At 52.3% G+C, this 19,164-nt stretch overlaps 1 protein-coding gene and 1 pseudogene across 1 annotated transcript; one reads left to right on the top strand and one right to left on the bottom strand.

Annotated features, from left to right (window-relative positions):
* Positions 1-5,520: 5,520 nt before the first annotated feature.
* Positions 5,521-12,376, top strand: LOC116871340 (annotated as a pseudogene).
* A 476-nt stretch (positions 12,377-12,852) lies between these two features.
* MRTO4 (MRT4 homolog, ribosome maturation factor) lies at positions 12,853-19,008 on the bottom strand. Its single transcript, XM_032863595.1, has 8 exons — positions 18,910-19,008; positions 16,205-16,263; positions 15,314-15,417; positions 14,597-14,678; positions 14,351-14,418; positions 13,952-14,103; positions 13,477-13,553; positions 12,853-13,358 (listed from the first exon to the last, which is right to left on the bottom strand). Exons 1-8 carry the CDS (start codon positions 18,935-18,937, stop codon positions 13,209-13,211), a joined length of 720 nt encoding a protein of 239 aa, XP_032719486.1. The 5' UTR covers positions 18,938-19,008; the 3' UTR covers positions 12,853-13,208.
* Positions 19,009-19,164: the final 156 nt, after the last annotated feature.

Genomic DNA, 19,164 nt, shown 5'->3' with positions numbered 1-19,164 from the left:
ATCAGCAAGGATATAGACGAAGTCAGCTACCAACCAGCAGGGCCTAATCAACATTTATGGGATATTCCTCCCAACAACTACAATATCTTGACTGTATCAATGCCAGTGTCTGGGTTATGGTATTGTACTATGGCTTTGCAGGATACTACTTGGGGAAAACCAGAAGAAACCATAGAAACGGTACAAGGAATCTTTCTGTATTGATTCTTACAGCTGTATATGAATCTCAAATTACCTACAAGACTAAACAAAAATTTTTTTAAAGATTTATTTCCTGGACAGAGAGAGATCACAAGTAGGGAGAGAGGCAGGCAGAGATAGAAGGGGAAGCCAACTCCCTGCTGAGCAGAGAGCCCAATGCGGGGCTTGATCTCAGGACCCTGAGATCGTGACCTGAGCTGAAGGCAGAGGCTTAACCCACTGAGCCACCCAGGCGCCCCAAGACTAAAAATTTAATGAAAAATTTCTTCTAATTTAAAAGTACTCAGACATGTTATACAGGTTGATCTTATAGTCCTAAGACCTGTATTCAGAGTGAAACATAATCACACACTTAAAAAGTCTGTCTTCTTTGATTTAGGCAAAGATCATTAGTAGATGAAACTGTAAGAAGAAAGACTGATGGAGAACTTCACATGGAGGGAGGGGGCTGATATCCCATGAACCCACTGCTTGATCTCAGCATCACTAGGAGTGAGTCAACCATGCTCTTCATGCCTCCCTGGTGTGATGTGTCAGGAAGTACACAGCACTCTAAAGAAGTATTCTTTTCTTTTTTTTAATTTAAATTCAATTAGCCAATGTACAGTATGTCACTGATGAAGTATTCTTAAAAAAGAAAAGAAAAAGAAACCAAACTAGAATGTGATCTAGCCATCAGCATGAACTTCCACTGGAGAAGAATTTGAGGGGATGGAGGAACAAGTTCAATGAAACTATGATTATGCAAACTGAACGTGGGACGTACTGAGCCGGATCTGTGGGTCTCTTCAACAACAAATACAGGACAGGAGGGTTGAGGAGGGGAGGGTGTACAGAAGGCTGAGACTACTGAATTTTTTTTTAAGATTTTATTTATTTGAGAGAGAGAGAGAGAGAGAGCACAAGCAGGGGCAACAGCAGAGAGGGAGAAGCAGGCTTCCCACTGAGCCGAGAGCCCAACGCGGGGCTCGATCCCAGGATCCCAGGATCATGACCTGAGCCTAAGGCAGAGGCTTAACCCACTGAGCCACCCAGGTGCCTCGACGTCTCTTCTTCTGTTTCTGATATAGGTAATATGTATCTTTTATTCCTGATCAGTCTAGCTAGAAGTTTACTAATTTTATTCATCTTGTCAAAGAACTTTCTTCAGGTTTTGTTTTTGTTTTTTTATTTTGTTTCACATGCCATTTATTTTGGCTTTTAGCTATATTATTTCTGTCCTAACTGTAGGTTTAATTGGTTCTTGTTTCTCTTGTTTCTTTCTTTTTTTTTTTTTTTAAGATTTTACTTATTTGACAGAGACAGCCAGAGAGCACAAACAGAGACAGCAGGAGAGGGAGAGGGAGAATTAGACTCCCCACTGAGCAAGGATTCTCAATGTGGGGCTCAATTCCAGGGCCCCAAGATCATGACCTGAGCTGAAGGCAGATGCTTAACCATCTGAGCCACCCAGGTGCACCCTTAAAGTGGAAGCTTAGATCATTGATTTGAGAAATTTCTTCTTTTATAATATGTCCTTGTGTTATTATAAATTTCCCTCTTAGTTTTACTTTATATCTCAGAAAATTTGATACGTCATATTTCCACTTTCGTTTGGTTCAAAATATATTCTAATTGCCCTGGTGATTACTTCGTTGGTCCATGGATTGTTTAGAAGTGGTATTTAAGTGCTAAAGACTTAGAGATTTTTTTCCCCCAGAAACAAATCATTCTGTTATTGACTTCTAGTTTACTTTCATTATAGTCAGAGAGATACTTTTATGGCTTGAATCCTTTTATTAAGACTTGTTTTTTGAACCCCAAAATGGCATATCTTGGTGAATGGGGACTTGAAGAGAATAAATATTCTCTTGTTGGGTTCGCTATTAATTATTTTAAGTCAGTTAATAGTATTGTTCAAGTCTTTTATGTCTTTACTGAATTTCTTTTTTATCTTTTAAAGATTGTATTTACTTATTTGACAGACAGAGATCAGAAGTAGGCAGAGAGGCAGGCAGAGAGTAGGGGGGAGGCAGGCTCCCTGTCGAGCAGAGAGCCCAATGTGGGCTTGATCCCAGGACCCTGAGATCATGACCTGAGCTGAAAGCAGAGACTTAACCCACTGACCCACCTAGGTGCCCCTCTTTACTGAATTTCTGTCAATTATGATTAGTTACTGTTCACAGTTACTGAGAGAAATATGGAAATCTCCAACTGTAATTGCATATTTATCTATTTCTTCTTTAATTATAACAATTCGTTTCATGTATTTTGATGTTCTAATATTAAATGCATACACACTTAGGATCGTTATGTCCCTTTGATTAACTGACTTCTTTGCCCTTATTTATTTTATTTTATTTATTTTATTTTTTAAAAAAGATTATTATTTGTTTAATTTGTCAGAAAGAGAGAGATTGAGAGAGAGCACAAGTAAGGGGAGGGAGAAGCAGGCTCCCCACTGAGCAAGGACCCTGGGATCATGACCTGAGCTGAAGGCAGAGGCTTTAACCCACTGAGCCACCCAGGTGCCCCAAGGTATGTCTTTTTCCATCATTTTACTTTTAACCTATTTCTGTTTGTATATTTCAGTCAGTTTTTCATTACTTTATATAGTTGGGTTTTGCTTTTTGAGCCAATCTGACAATCTCTGGCTTATTTCATGGCAACATTTGTATCATTTGTATTTAATGTAATTACTGATATGATTGGGCTTAAACCTACCTTGCTATTTGTTTTCTGTTTGTTTCATCCGTTCTTTTTCCTTTTCTTCAGATTTATTGGCCTTCTTTTGGCTTAATTCAGTATGTTTTTATGATTTGGGTTTACCTCTACTGTTGCCTTCTTAGCCACTCCTCTTCATTTTATTGTTTCAGTGGTGTTCTAAGGTTTATGATTTACATTTTTAACTTATCACAATCTGTCTTTTTTTTAAGATTTTATTTATTTATTTGACAGAGAGATCACAAGCAGGCAGAGAGGCAGGCAGAGAGAGAGGGGGAAGCAGGCTCCCTGCTGAGCAGAGAGCCCGATGCGGGCCTCGATCCCAGGACCCTGAGATCATGACCTGAGCTGGAGGCAGAGGCTTTAACCCACTGAGCCACCCAGGCACCCCACAATCTGTCTTCTAATCCTAGTACACCAGCTCACTTGTACTTAAAACAGTATACTGCCTTTCATTCCATTTCCTGTGTGCTATTGTTTCCTTTTTTTTTTTTTTTTTTAAGATTTTATTTATTTGTCACAGAGAAAGAGAGAGAGTGTGAGTGCACAATCAGGTGGAGCAGAGGGCAGAGCTGAGCAAGGAGCCGGATGTAGGGCTTGATTCCAGGACCCTGGGATCCTGACCTGAGCCAAAGGGAGACGCTCCTACTAAGCCACCCAGGTGCCCAGTGTGCTATTGTTTTCCTGTATTTTACTTCTAACTTTGTAGTAAACTTTTTCCTTTGCATTATAAATAATACATTGTTATTTTTTCTATGAATAGTATCTTTTTTGATGTTCATACTAATATATAATTTATATGCTAGTTCACCCTTTTAAGGGTACAGTTCTTTCTTCTTTTTAAAGTTTTATTTATTTAAGTAATCTCTAGCCCCAATGTGAGATTCGAACTCAGGACCCTGATCAACAGTCACATGCTCTCCAGACTGAGGCAGCCAGGTGGCCCAAGGATACAATTCTGAAAGTTTTGACAAAGACATACAGTTATGTAAGCACCACCACAATTAAGATGTAGGACAGCTCCCTCACTCTCCCAAACTCTAAGTGATCCTTCTGTCCTCCTCCGTCTCTCTAGCACTTTCTTTGCAGGAATGTCCTGCAATGTCTACACTGCAGGAATGTAGAATCCTATAGTATGCAACTCGGCAGATGAGATTCATCCTTGTGACTCCGCTGATCTGTTCATTCCACTGTATGGGTATAGCACGATATCCATCCTGCCATTGAGGGACATTTCGGGTGTTTTCAGTTTTTGTCTATTACAAATAAAGCTTTTAAAGAACAGGGGTGTATACGTTTTCCTGTGAACATAGGTTTTTGCTAACATCGATGGTAAACTTATGTTTTTTAAAAAATTTTATTTATTTTTTTATTTATTTTTTAAGATTTTATTTATTTATTTGACAGACAGAGATCACAAGTAGGCAGAGAGGCAGGCAGAGAGAGAGGAAGGGAGGCAGGCTCCCTGCTGAGCAGAGAGCCTGACTTGGGGCTCGATCCCAGGATCCTGGGATCATGACCCCAGCCGAAGGCAGAGGTTTTAACCCACTGAGCCTCCCAGGAGCCCCTAAACTTATGTTTTTTTTTTTTAAGATTTTATTTATTTATTTGACAGAGATCACAAGTAGGCAGAGAGGCAGGCAGAGAGAGAGGAGGAAGCAGGCTCCCTGCTGAGCAGAGAGCCTGAGGCGGGACTCGATCCCAGAACCCTGAGATCGTGACCGGAGCCGAAGGCAGAGGCTTAACCCACTGAACCACTCAGGCGCCTCCGTAAACTTACGTTTAACTTTATAAAAACGCAATGAACTTTTTAAAAGGTCAAAGATGGGGGCACCTCCCTGGCTCAATCAGAAGAGCGTGTGACTCCGGATGTCTGAGTTGTGAATTCAGCACCACCTTGGGTGTAGAAATTACTTGAATAAATAGACTAAAAACAATGGTTGAAAATGAAAGTGTTTTATATTTATCCACCTTGACCACCCCAGCGCTTCACTTTTTTGAATTTGTAAATTCAAATATCCTTCCGTCTAAAAAGACTTCCAGCAGAGCGCAAGTTTGCTGCTCTGAATTCTACACCTCCGCTTGTCTGAGCAAAGTCTTTTTTTTTTTTTTTAAGATTTTATTTATTTATTTATTTGACACAGAGAGAGAGAGATCACAAGCAGGCAGAGAGGCAGGCAGAGAGAGAGGAGGAAGCAGGCCCCCTGCTGAGCAGAGAGCACGATGTGGGGCTCGATGCCAGGACCCTGAGATCATGACCGGGGCCAAAGGCAGAGGCCTAACCCACTGAGCCACCCAGGCGCCCCTGAGTAAGGTCTTTATTTTGCCTTCACGTTTTGAACGGTATTTTCGCGTGGGTATACGTGTTCCAAGTTGACGGTTCTTTGTTTTCAAACTTGAACCTGGTATTCCACGCGGACGCGGGCTGGAGCCTTTGGCAAGTTCCATCGGAGAATCACAGAGTCGCCTCTGGACTACAGGGCGGCGGGACAGTCCGAGCACCACCGTCCCCAGCCCCCGCCTCCGTCCCAACCAAGGCTTCATTTCAGGTTGGAAAGCTGTCCCCGGAACGACCCCGGGACGACCCCGGGACGGTTCCGGGCGAGGCCGAAGGAGATGGGAGGCGTGGCAGCGAGGCCCCTGGAGTCCCAGCCCTCAGCTTTGGGGCTCGCTCGTAACCCTCGCACTGGCGCACCCTCCCGACCTGCGGCCGAGCCCCAGCTCACCTGCCAGGCAAGCGCTGGGTTCCCGAAGCCCGGCGAGGGGCGTGCGCGCAGCGGGGTCCGAGTTGCCGGGAGAGTAGGGCGAAGGGGGAGGTGCGCACACACCCCGCCCCTCTGCGCTCCGCCCCCACCCCTGTGGGCGGGGCCCGAAGCCCCTCCTTAAAGCGGCGCCGGGGTCGCACCGGTTAGTGCTTCCCGCTCACCGCAGAGTGAGACACCTGGGCCACTCGATTCTCCCGCCACCACCACCATGTCCCGGCCGCTGTCGCCGCCGCGGGCGGCCCCGGGCCGGCCCGCCACCGTGCTGGGCGCCATGGAGATGGGGCGCCGCATGGACGCGACCACCAGCGCCGCGGCCGTGCGCGCCTTCCTGGAGCGCGGCCACACGGAGGTGGACACTGCCTTCGTGTACGGCGACGGCCAGTCCTAGAGCACCCTGGGCGGCCTGGGCCTTGGGCGGGGCGGCGGCGACTGCAGAGGTAACCCCTACCTCCCCCTGCACCGTGCGGCGCCCACTCGACCCCAGCCGTGGCCCGGCCGCGGGCAGGACTGACGGCTTCGGCCCCTCCGGGCCGCCGGCCTCCCCGCAGCCCCGTGGACCCCCTGCTCCTCAGGCGCCGTGCACGTGTCACTCCAGACAGCCGGATAGTGATTTGTCCTGACCTTCCTTTCCTCTCCTTTTCCCTTCCCAGAAGGTAGCCCAGGACCCTCCCTCTGCAACGTGCCACCCCAGGTCCAGTCTGGAACGACTTGGTTAGGTCTTCTAGGGGGCCCTGAAAGCGTTGGAATCGCTGTGCAGCCCCTACCTCCTTTCCTGCCCCTCGCAGGTGTCCCATGCGGACCTGATGTGCTGGAACCATGCCCATACTGTCTTGGCATTACCAGGCACAGCCCCGGATCAGACTTCGGAACCCGCGTGGGGATCTGCTTCCTCCTAGCTCTGGGCCCTAGACTTTGCTCTGTGGGGCTCCGGGTGCCGTACTCGGTGGGCAGGGCCTCACGCTTCACGAGGGAGGCAGCGCCTGGGAGCCGCAGGAGCTTGGTGGGCGGGGTTGGGGAGTGGGGGTGGTGGAGTATCTAACTGCCCTCTGTGCTGGCCTCTGAGGTCCTCCGCGGGAAATGGACATGAAGCCACTCCGCGGAGCTCTAACTCTACAGAAGGCTGGGGAAGCCGGGAAGAGGGTGCACTTCTAGAGGGGCCAGTGAAGAAACCTCAGAAGAGGGAATGTTAGACATTGAAGAACTGATTAGTTTGCCAGGAGGTCAGGCTGTTAGCGCTGTGAGTGTGGGCAGTGGGTATGCCAAGGCAGAGAGATTTGGCAAGGCGCTGCTGTTGGAGCAGACAGATGCAGCTAAGTCGAGGGATTGTATAAGGGCAGGGGAATGTCCACCACCAGTCTGATGCCATTTGAGAAGCTTCGGCAGTACCTAGCAGGTCCCTAGAGTTAGCAATGTTGGCTGTTACTGTTAGAGTTCGGAGTAGTAATCCTAGTGTCACTAGCACCGGGCACAGTGTCTTCCCTGGGCTCTTCTCTCTCCTCTGCTAGAGTCTTGCTTGTCTTCTCCTGTGATTCACAGCACGCAGGGTCTGGAACAATAAGACAATATATGCTTGCGTCTCAGTGCCTGCCCTTTCTAGATCACTGGGCTGCTTCTCTGACCACTCTGGGTCTTATTTCTCAATGTCTTTTTCCCTCCTTCGCTCCCCTCCTTCTGGTCAGAACTCGTGGGGTCAAAGTCCTTAAACCTCAGATCCGAAGTTTAATTCACGTGAAGAAGAGATGGAGGAACGGGAACAATTCCAAGTGAGCCGCCTTCCAGCCTGCTCCTAAGTCTCAAGGAGTCAGGTGACTTGCCAAGGGCCAAGAGTGCAGGGAGGGCCCGATTTCACAGGGTGCTCTCAAGGCCCTTCGCATCGGGTCTGTGGCCCTTCTCTTGCCTTGTGTACCCCCTGAACCTGGTGCTCCGGATCCCTGGAACTGCAGGCATGGTTCCTCTCATGCCATGTTCTTTTCCAATGGTCTTTTGCCCTTGTCCTTGCCCTCTGGGATGAACTTCCCACCCTTCCCGGACTGGCAGCCTGTGACTTCCTCCCAGAGACCAAGATTCAGATTCCAAAGAAAGCCTTCCCTGAGCTTGCAGGAGGCCTCCCGCCTCTATGTCCCAGGCTCTGCCAGCACCTGGTGCATATCCCTGCCTCACTTATTGTAATGCAGCAAGGACAGTGAGTCCTCGAGGGCAGGGATCGGCTGTTGGATCTGCCAGTCATTAGGGCCAGGTAAATAGTCCATCATAGTGATGACATTAGCGATGATGACAATGAACACGTCCATTCAAGTTCTGATCAATCCTTGGGACCAGCCCACAAAATAGTTCGTTTGGCACTACCAATTTATAGTTGAGAGGATTGTGGTTAGACTTGGTCAAGGTCACAGAGCTAGTAATGACAGAGCTAGGATACGAACCCAGGTCTTTCTCTGAGTCATTACTCTAGACTTTCTTCAGTTAACTGGCTTGAACTCTCATTTCACACCCCCCACCAAAGTGAAAATTGCCACCAAGGCCAACCCATTGGGTGAGAATTCACTGAAGCCTGACAGTCTCCGGGCCCAGCTGGAGACGTCCCTGAAACGGCTGCAGTGCCCTCAAGTGGACCTCTTTTACCTGCACCTGCCAGACCACGACACCCCCGTGGAGGAGACGCTGCGTGCCTGCCACCAGCTGCACCAGGAGGTGAGGCCAGCCCCTGAGCCTCCAAGAGAGTGGAGGCACCAGGGTCATCCCAGAGCAGAGCCAGGGACAGACCCCACTCCCAGGGTCCCTACCCCCGTCTCCCCTTTGCGGTGTCCTGGGCCGCGGTGGGTTCTGACCGAGGCCTCTCCCCTGCAGGGCAAGTTCATGGAGCTTGGCCTCTCCAACTATGCCTCCTGGGAGGTGGCCGAGATCTGTACCCTCTGCAGGAGCAACGGCTGGATCCTGCCCACTGTGTACCAGGTGAGGGCCCGGGCCACAGGGGCCCGTCTGCAGGGCTGCTGCTGATGCGCGGTTCTCCTGGCCCCTCCCACTGCCTCCTGTGCCCTCTCCATGGCAGCCTGTGGATGGCTCCCAGGGGCCACGGGGATGAGGTGCGAACTCCTCGGCTTGGCCAGCAGGCACCTGCTGGCTCTGGGCCTGGCTTCTCCTTCCTGCCCGCACATGCTGCTTGGGCCCTTCCTTCCTGCTCGCTGGCTATGGGCATGAGCCTGGACCAGCCTTCCCCTTCTCCCGGGTAGGGGTGAGTGCTCAGGGCTCACTTAGCGGTCTCATCCCCTAGAAGCCTTTCCTGATGCCCCAGAGGAGTTTGAGATCGATCTCAGGCTCTACCCCCCTCATTCATTCAGCAAATGTTTATACCCCTACTTGGTGCCAGACAGTGCTCACAGAGCTTACTAGTGGACTCTGATTGCTTCTTTTCTCGATGAGACCTGTTGATGCTCTACCTTGCTATTAAAGCTCTCAGGGCAGGGGACTTGTCCGGTTGATATGTGGATGGAAATTTCATGTCCAGCCCATGGCTGGTGCTCGGAGATGTTGGTTGAATGAATGAATTTTCTTTTCCACTAAGGATATGCTGATTGTTCAAGTCCTGGGATTGTTAGGGTCTGAACTGCGGGCTCTGCGAGGGAAGATCTGGGGTCCCTTCCTCTGAGATGTGTACACCCTGCAGCTGACCCTTCAACCCACAGGGAATGTACAACGCTCCCACCCGGCAGGTGGAAACGGAGCTCTTCCCCTGCCTCAGGCACTTCGGACTGAGGTTCTACGCCTACAACCCTCTGGCTGGTAGGGGCTGCTCGGGGGGCAGGCTCCCCCTGGGGTGGGAGGCCATTCCTGGCCCATCTCTGCCTCTTGCTGACACGGGAGGTGCCCGGCCCGGGGCCTGGAAAGCAGGGAGGGCTTTGAAGACAGGCTGGGCCGTGTCCTCCATCCCTCCTGGGTTCCCCCAACACTCCCACCAGTCCAGAACAGCCTCTGGGAGCAGGGTGGGCCTGTGGCTCTGATGGTGGTCTCCCCGCAGGGGGCCTGCTGACCGGCAAGTACAAGTATGAGGACAAGGATGGGAAACAGCCCGTGAGCCGCTTCTTTGGGAATAACTGGGCTGAGATCTATAGGAATAGGTGAGCAGGGGATAGGCTGCCTCGGGGCAAGAGGTGGTATAGGTCCTTTTAGTCTGAAATAGGGGGTTTCTGGGGCTGTTTTCTGGGGCCAGCACCTCCTCTTGGTACTCAGACTTAGGTCCCTCGTTTCCCAAGGGCTTTACCAACATCCCCCACACCCTGAGTATTGTGTGTCTCTGGAGAAGGTTTAGGGGCCTGGGTTGGGAATGAGGATCCCTGGGCCTTCTCAGAGCTCCACCAGTCTTTTAAGGGAAGCGCTCACCCCCTGGGCACTTGGGGGTGTGGGAGGGGGTACCCTTGGATCAGGACCTGGAAAGCTGACCCTTCCCCTCAGGCAAAGGATCTAAGTTATGTAAACTCTTGGCAGTGACACTGTTCTCAGTGTCTACAGTTACAGTTGAACGGCTGTTGGAATCAGCATTCTTCCCTTTTCCACTTTCTAAAATGTAGAAATGCTATCAGAACAATACGGGCCCATGGCTCAAAGCAACTTCTTGCCAAGTTGAACAGTCAGAGGTGAGGATTTAAACTCTTCTGGCTCTTTCCCTCTGGGCTCTCCTGCGAGCTCTCCAAAGTGCACAATTTATTACTGTTCATTTATCAACTTTATTTTTTAAAAAGTTTTACTTATCTCCACCCAGTGTGGAGCTGGAACTCACAACCCCGAGAAGCAGTCACATGCTCTTCCAGCTGAGCCAGCCAGCGCCCCTCCTTTTTCAGATTTAGATGTCCTCCGTGGACTCCCTGGCAAGCTTCTAATCTGTTTATAGAGGGCGAGTCTCCACAGTTAATTTCTGTGTGTAATTTATTTGCCTTGTTCCACGCCCCGCCCTGGGAGGAGGGCAAGAAGCAAGTTTTGTGCAAGTCTCCAATGTTAGTCTTGTTGAAATGGCCAAGGACATTTAAAGCAGGGGAGTGTCTGTGGGTGTCTGTTTGGATCACCTCGCGTGTGCTGCTGTCGTTTCGGTCCTAATCCAGCACCCCCATTGCTTCCCCCACCTCCAATTTCTGATCTTCCTAGCCAGGCGTCCAGGTTTGGGAACCATTGCCCCAAGCAGTATTCTCAATTTGTTACCACCGGGGCCTGCCATCACCCTGGAGAGTGGAGGTCTGATGGTTTTGACCTTGACCATTCTTCATAGTTTACAAGGCTTGCACCATCAGGTCCATTATCTCCTTTACATTTTGCACTGCAAGGGGCTGGCCTGGGGCGTCCACTGTCCTCACTGAGCGGGTAGGAGAGATGGAGGCAGGTGGCTTCAGCCAGGATTTGTTGCGGGTCCAGTAACAGGAGGCACGCTGGTGTGGTGCTTTGGCTGTTCCTGGGTCCTGATTTGGGGGGCTTGAATGTTCACATGTGGTGAGCGTGAGAAATGCAAGCATCTCACCCACTGCATCCCCTCAGCCCCCCTCACTAGACTGAAAATGCGGGTGAGGGGCTGGAAATCCACCTGCATTCTGAGGATGCCGGCACCTTGGGGCCTCAGGGACCGGGGTGGGACATCTGCCCTGGAGCGATCTCATAGCACTGACTGCTGTACCTCCTGCGCCCCCTGCCCAGCTTCTGGACGGAGCAGCACTTTGAGGCCATGGCCCTGGTGGAGAAGGCCCAGCATGACCTCGGCCGCCCTCCGGTGGCTGTACCACCACTCCCAGCTGCAGGTGAGCCGGCCGTCCCGGAGGGGCTGCTTTTCCCCATGGTGGGGTGAGGGAGAACGTGGAAGAAGGGAGAGGGCTAGGCAATTACTTGATGGTCTGAGAGGACTCCTTTTCTTCTGGTATTTCTCCATGCTAATTCCCCGGGAAGTTTCATTAAGTGCCCCGTTACGAACTGCCCTGGCCCTATGAAGCGTGGTTATTCCAAACTTCCCAGATGAGGAAGTGATTTCAGAGGCGCTTAGGGCCCCGCAGCTACTCGTGACAGGGCACCAGCACCAAGTGGACTCTGAAAAACTTACATTTTTTTTAACCACTAGCCTTTGTTATGCCCCAGGCTGCACACTTGCTGAGTTGGGCTCTGTGCCTGGCAGGGTTCCACTCTCTGCTGTCCCATGCTTCCCCCACACTTTGCTCTGGCCCCAGCATGATCTACTACTGAGGGCTCCCCTTTCCACAGCTGTTCAGGGCCAGGCCTGACGCAAATACTACACAAAATTTTAATTCCTGCAAAATTAAGGATGTTTGCAGTTTGGAGCCGTCAAGTGACTACCCCAGGTTCACCCAGCTGCGGAAGGGCACAGGGGAGTGGCTCTGCACTCACGGTTGCTCGCTGGGGAGTCTGGAGAGGCTGGGCTTTCAAGCTATTTGAAGTCTGTGTAAATTCTGGAATGACGTAGAGTATAATTAGACATCTGAGCACGGTGCCGGCAGGGTCAGGGCGGGGAGGGCAGGCGTGTGGCTGGAGTCACAGCTGGCTGTCTCCCCTTGCAGGGCGCCCACAGGGACGCGGTCATCCTGGGCATGTCCAGCCTAGAGCAGCTGGCACAGAACTTGGCGGCAACCGAGGAGGGGCCCCTGTGCTGTTCTCCAGTCCCCATTCACGAGCTGTTTATTTCCTCCACTGCTGCAGTGCTCCCAGCTTCCTTCACATGAGAAGGCTGGGCTGTGACCCACGTCAGGGGGGTCCTGCCTGGACAGAGAAGGTGCTAGACCCAACCGTGCACCCGCTCTGGCTGCGGCCTGGGGCTTGTCCTTCCCAAGGGCTTGCAGGGAGGGGGCAGGAACACAGGCTTCCTGGCCTCCCTCCGGAATCCAGCCCAACCTCTGGACGCGGAAGCTGGCAGTGGCCCTCACTCTGTCACACGTAAGAGGAGAGCTGGGTGCCTTGAAGATTTTCTCTCATTCTGAGTTCGTTTCACAAAGAACAACTTGGGCAAAAACCTACTGTTAAGAGTCACTCCCAAGAAAAAAAGTTCCCAGAATGCTGTGAACAGTTTTCGTATCTGCTCTGGGTTTCAGCAGTGGCTTTACTCTTAGTCAAAGTGTCCTGTCTTGTCATTAGACCCTGGCCCTGGTTTGGTGGGGGATGGGGTGGGGGTAGGAGGGAGAGAAAGAAAGAGGTAGGAAGGGTAGCCAGGGTTCCTCTATTCCTTGACAAACCCGTTTCCAGGAGGGGCACAAGGGCCAGAATAGAGAAGCCCCAGCTCTGGTAGTGGCCCCCACGTCCCCAGCCATCACGCAGGAGGTCCCCAGCCATCATGTGGGAGTCGGTGCTGGAAGCTAGCTCCAAGTTAACGAAAGGCACCCAGGGAATCCAAACAAAAGCTCAAAGCCAAGGCCTTTTTTCCTAGAAAACGTTCTCTTTGCTGTCCACAGGAGCCACCCGCAGACAGTTTTATTGCTTACAAAAAAGCAGTCCATCCCTCGTGCCCTCCCTGCTGTTCGCCCAGCGGGATGGCGGTCCCACAGTCCAGCCAAGCGTCCGTCAGCCATCATCCTCCCCCTCTGATTCTTCTGCTGATTCGGATGCACTCTCGGGCAAGTCATCTCCCATCTGCTGGAAACTTCCGGACTGTGCATCCCACATGTATTTGATGGTGACCTTGAATTCAGCCATCTCATACCCGAAAAGCTTCTGTAAGGGACACATAAAGGGAACCAGTGGTCAGGAGGAGCAAGGGTGACGTGAGGGGGTCCCCGGGGCTACAGCGCACAGACTGTGGCCGGGCGGAGGGGGTGGGGGGCAGACTCACCAGCACGCGGGCCTGCTCTGGGGTCAGCACATCGCCCTCCTTGCACACCTCGTGGTCGGACAGCAGGGTCACCACACCTATAGAGAAAGGGACCTCACCCGGTGACTTCTGCACAGAGGCCCGTGCACAGCTCTCTGCCTGCTGCCCAGAGCTGGGAGGGAGCTGGTTGGGGCCCCCCGTCCCCCGCAGCACACTCAGGCTAAAGCTGCAAGTGCTTAGCTGCCCAGGAGGGTCTGTGGTTGTGGGGGCAGCGGGGGTGGGGTGGGGGGAGACATACACGACAGGCTCCCTCAAGTCCCTTAGCTGCTGTGCTCTGGCCGCGAGTTACTGTCCGCTCTCGCTCGGACGTGAGAAAACAGAGGCTGGCAGAAGGAAGCCACTCAGCCACAGAGGCCAGAGTGGGTCTGTCGGGTGTGGGAGCTTGTGCTCCTGGCAGCTAAGCTGGGAACCTTCAGCTCCAGGGGCGTCCCCCTACCTCTCTTGAGGGCCGTGGGCAGGCCCAGCTGCCTCAGCTGTGGCTCCATGGAGTGGGGGAACTGCTCCAGGGGCCCTGGGTCCAGGGTCACAGTGAAAGTTGCTTTGTTTCCGGCTCGGGCGAAGTCCATTTCCGTGTATTTTGTAAACCACCTCAGGAAAATACAAGTGGCAGGAGGGGAGGTTCCTGACTGGTCCACCTGCGGAGCACAAAGTCAGGCTCCCCTGGCCTCGCCTCCCCGCCCGTGTGGGCTGCTGACCGGCAGTCCGCCTTGAGCTCGGTGCTGCAGACAACCAGGACTCAGGAGCAGTGTTCCAGGAACCCGTTTTTACTTGATTCCTCCGTATCGTACAACGTACCCAGATTATTCCTTCCCCGCTAGTCCTCAAAAACACTTACTCATCCACTTCCTCCTTGGTGCGGTTGGTGAAAAGGAGACCGACCTCACCCCTCAACTTCTTGCTGACCTACAGAACAAAAGGAGGGTTGGCCCAGTCCCATTACACATCTGGCAAAACCTGCAAATATTTTTGGTTGGTGTCACTACTCTGGGTCTGGGGATTAAAGGAGGAATGAGCTTTAAGCTTTAAACCAAGCTTTACGCTCTCCCTGATCCCTCCACCAGTCCGATGGCCAGAAACGTACCTGATGTAGGTTGTCTTTGTACTCATCAGCTGGGCTTCGACCCAAGGCCACCATCATCACCTTGTTTTTGCCAAAGAACATCCTACGGAGAAAAGAGGTCTGTGAAGGAAGTGCTCCCCCGTCCCCACCATTAGGTGCAGACCGGCTCTGGTCCCTGGGAGCCTGACCTCGGGCCCAGGCTCTTCTGCAGCAGGAGGCTTGGCCAGAGGTTCCTACATCTTCCATGCCTACAGACCTCCAACATTCACAGTATTTCGTCTACTGGCCCACTGGGAGCGTTACGTGACCCCCTAGTCCCCCCAGTCCGGATGTATGGAAGACGCACATTCACTGGCCCGAGGCAGCCTTACTCGTACCATCACAGGCGCAGCCCAAGGACAGGCGGCTCAGGCAGCCTGCTCTAGGGTCACTGTGTGCATTTCAAGTACACACCGACACTCTGAAACTGATGGGATGTTCCTGAAGGGCCCAGACTCCAGGGGTAAGGGAGCCCCTCCTCCCGAGGGATTATTGCTCAAACATTCCCTGAGCAACTACCCAGTCCTGCCCCCAAGGAGCTCAATGCAAGACCAGTTTAATGGTTAAAAAATGCCTCTGGAAGGTGTGATGCTTTGTCCTCATTAAGGTGGTATCTGTGGGACCGAGGTACCAAGGGTCAGGAACCGCCCCTGTGCTTGAGAGCACGCGGGCTCGTCTCTGCGCAGGAGGCCTGCTTACCGGCTGTGCTTCCAGGCGCTCCGGATGCCCTTCAGCTTGCTGTTCCTCATGTTGGCCACGGAGAAGAGGAAAAGGTACTTGTACGTGTCCACACATTTCCGAAGCTGCGGGACAATTCAATGGGGTTCTGGAGTTCAAGGGGCAGCACAGGTTGGACCTCGGACGGGGAAGTAGTGGAACGGATCTCTTTGCTTTCCCCATTCACTGACAACCCAGGAAGAGCTACGCTTGGAACGCTCCTGACAGATGGAAATACATAAATCCTCACTCTTTACTCACGGGGAGGGGGCTCATCCGCCCCGCTCTGCCCACACTACTGGCTGCAGACGTGATGACGTGGTCTCAAGGAAAACGCATCATTGTGCTGGAGGAGGCTCCCCTCTCACCCAGCCTACAGCAGTGCAGACAATGGGCTGGCGTACTCACTCCCATCTGATAGCCCGTACTATTATTTTTTTAAAGTAAGCTCTACTTTACGTGGGACTTGAACTTAGGACCCCAAAACCAAGAGCCCCACGCTCTACCAACTGAGCCAGCCAGGTGCCCCGTATAACTCCACAGCTTTTCGACACTGGGCAGGCCACCAAAGCTCTCTAAGTGGCCGTGCCCTAGCTGCGAAAGAGCGCTAACTCCTCTCAGGCACCCTGAAACGATGGAGCGGGACAGCACATGGAGTACTTCGTGGGGTGCACAGCTCTGTCAAAGCCGGAAACCGTTACTATGCGAGTTTTTATTGGTGCTGCTGCTGGAGGAAAAAGGACAGAACCAGCACGTCATGGTGGCAGTTTTTTCTTTCTTCTTTCTTTTAAAAACAGTTGTTTCCGTCAGCTCTCTAGCCACCTTTATAAACCAAATACAAGGTCTGGAACAAGAAAAAGAATGAGCTCTTACCTCTTCTATCAAGTTCTGCTTCAGTTCTAAGCCTTTCTTGGCAGTTTTGGTTAAGGAAACTAATACAAAGAAGAAAAAGAGAGGTGATGAGAGACGAAGCCAGAGGCCCTGCAGGCTCGTTTCTACCTCCTCTTCGGTAGCTCAGCAGGACCAAGCCAGTGTGAGGCAAGGCAAGGCTGTGTCTTCCCAGGGTCCTCAGAGTGCCTTCTCTAGTGTTCCTGAGCCTGGGGCTCCCCTGATGTATTTCCTATTACTCAGACAAACCAGGTATTCCTGCGCCCCTCTTAGGCTAAACTAAAATCCCTACTGAGGTATGGGGGCAGGGCTCGTTCCCGTTCTTGGGAGTGCTTTCAGTGGCTGGCTCAGGCGGGTCCCTTTCTGCTCTCCGTCATAGTGCACACAGAAAATCTTTGGTGGCTTCAGCTGTGGAATAATGAATCTGGGGAGTCTACATCCTCTGCCACAAACTGTTTCGCAGTTTGGATTCACAGATAAAGCAGTGCCTCTGGGGAGGGCAAGCACCTCTACCCAATGCTGGGATTCAATTTCCTCTTACCCATTTGCCAGATCTCACCAGAGCTTCCTCTACAGAACTCAATCATTCCACAAACACTTAACAGAGCATCAGATGCAAAACCACGTAGCCCCCCAGTCACGGGTCCATTCTTAACTCATCCTGCCTGGCACTCACAAGGAACAGATACGGAATAGTATCTCACTAGTCAGGGCAAGGGCAGCACAGGAGGGGAAACAAAATGCCCTGTCCATCTCCCACCACTTCCACTGCTACAACTGTGGACCGAGCCGGCATCACCCTCTCTTGGATTACTGCGGGCCTCCTTCCGTTCAACTTTGCCTTCTCTCCCCACCTTCCCTAGTCTATTATCAACAAGACAACTAAGGTGATTTAAAAAAAAATTTTTTAGAGTGGGAGAAGCGGGGGAAGGAACAGATAAAAGGGAGAGAGACTCTTTATTTTTTTAAATTAAAAAAAAAAAGATTTTTCTTTTTAATTTATTTATTTGACAGAGAAAGAAAGAGACCACAAGTAGGCAGAGAGGCAGGTGGGGGGGGGTAGGGGAGGGCAGCAGGCTCCCTGCTGAGCAGACAGCTCAATGCGGGGCTGATCCCAGGACGCTGAGATCATGACCCAAGCCAAAGGCTTAACCCACTGAGCCACCCAGGTGCCCCAGGGAGAGAGACTCTTAAGCAGGCTCCACCCCCAGCACAGATCCTGAAGGGGGGCTCAATCCGAGGATCCTGAGATCATGACCTGAGCCATAATCAAGAGTCTGACGCTCAACTGACTGAGCCGTCAAGGTGCCCCTAGGGTGATCTTCTAAAAGTTAAACCACGTTGGGGGTCAGTCAGGTAAGCGTCTGACTTTGGCTTGGGTCATGATCTCAGGGTCCTGGGATTGGGCCCTGTGTCTGGCTCCCTGCTCAGCATGGAGTCCGCTTGTCTCTCTCACCCCTGGCTCCTCCCCCTGCTCGTGCTCTCTCTCTCAAATAAGTAGTATCTTACACAAGCAGGGGGAGTGGGCAAGGGAGAAGCAGGAAGCCTGATTCAGGGCTCAACCCCAGGACCCTGGGATCATGACCTGAGCTGAAGGCAGACACTTAATAACTGAGCCACCAAAGCGCCCTGCAGGTAAATAAAACCTTAAAAAAGAAAAGAAAAAGTTAAACCATGTTACCTCTCTGCTCAAACTCTCAGTATCTACCCACTGCACCTGGCTGTGTGAAAGCCAATTCCTTGGGAAGGTTTATAAAGCCCAGACCACTCCCCCTTCTTTGCATACTCTGCTCCAGCCACACCGGCTTCTTGATCCAGTACACGTCAAAGGTGCTCTCAGTACAGCCCCTTTGCACTTTATCTTCCCTCTCCTCAGAACACTATGGTCTGGGGTAACTCGATGGATGGCTCACTTCCTTTCTTTAGGCTTCTGCTTATTTGTCAGCTCATCAGAGACCTTCTCTGGTTGCACTAAACTGAATAACACCACTTCCTTATCTCACTTTTAGTCCATGAGACTCATTACGATCTGACTTGATTCGACTTCTGGTGTTTGGGGGCGGGTATCTTTTCTACGACTAAAACGTTAAGCTCTAGACCTTCCTTGCTGTAACTGCTGTATCCTCCCCCCACCCCCACCGCCTAGGGTGCCAGGTCCCTAAATATCTGTTCAGTGACTGCCAGCGAGAGCCTAGGTGAGAGAGACACTACCACACAGTAAAGACATTCAGGAATGGTCTCTTACGAAGTGCCTTATGAACTAGCAACTGAGACAGACCCAACCACATGAAGATCTAAGCATAAGCAAGCGAAAGGACCAGAGCCGGGACTAAGCCTGTCCTAAAGGAAAGGCGGCCATGGTGGAGGGAGCGCAGAGAGCTGAGACAGAGGGGCTGAGGTGGGAAGGATGGACCAAGGCGAGATCGGGCACAGCCCGGGTGCTCAGAAGCTGTTTTCCGGCCCAGTAAGCCTTGGAAGGGCAACCGAGGCCCGGAACTCTCTGCTCCCCTGACCAGACCAGGCTCCAACTCCCTCCGCTGCGCCGGCGGCCGCGAAGCCCTCTCGCAGTTCTCAGCCCGCAGACTTCTCGCGGACACCCCGGCATCTCACTCGGTACCCCACAAGCCCCCACCGAAGCGGGCAGCCTGCCGACGGAGCTGCCCACCGGGTCTCGAAGCCCCTTCGCTCACCTTTCTTGTCGCGCTTGGATTTGGGCATCGCGTTGCAGGCACATGCGGCGGAAGGCGGTGCTGCCTGCTAGGACCCCGGCGGCGCGGGGGCTTCTGGGACGGCCCTCCGGGGCTGCCCCCGTGCGTGCCTGTTCCAATCCGCGCCGCAGCCCGCCTCTCCCCGCCCGGCCGTCTCCAGGGCGACTCCCCGCCCTCTGGGGGGCCTCCGAGTCCAGAGCTCCCCGGCGAGGGCTTCTCGTGAGATCCCAACTCTAT

The sequence above is a fragment of the Lontra canadensis genome, unplaced genomic scaffold (assembly GCF_010015895.1).
Source record: "Lontra canadensis isolate GAN:19392208 unplaced genomic scaffold, GSC_riverotter_1.0 scaffold25, whole genome shotgun sequence".
In the NCBI taxonomy this organism is placed as follows: Eukaryota; Metazoa; Chordata; class Mammalia; order Carnivora; family Mustelidae; genus Lontra; species Lontra canadensis.
This window is presented reverse-complemented; position numbering and strand designations above follow the sequence as displayed.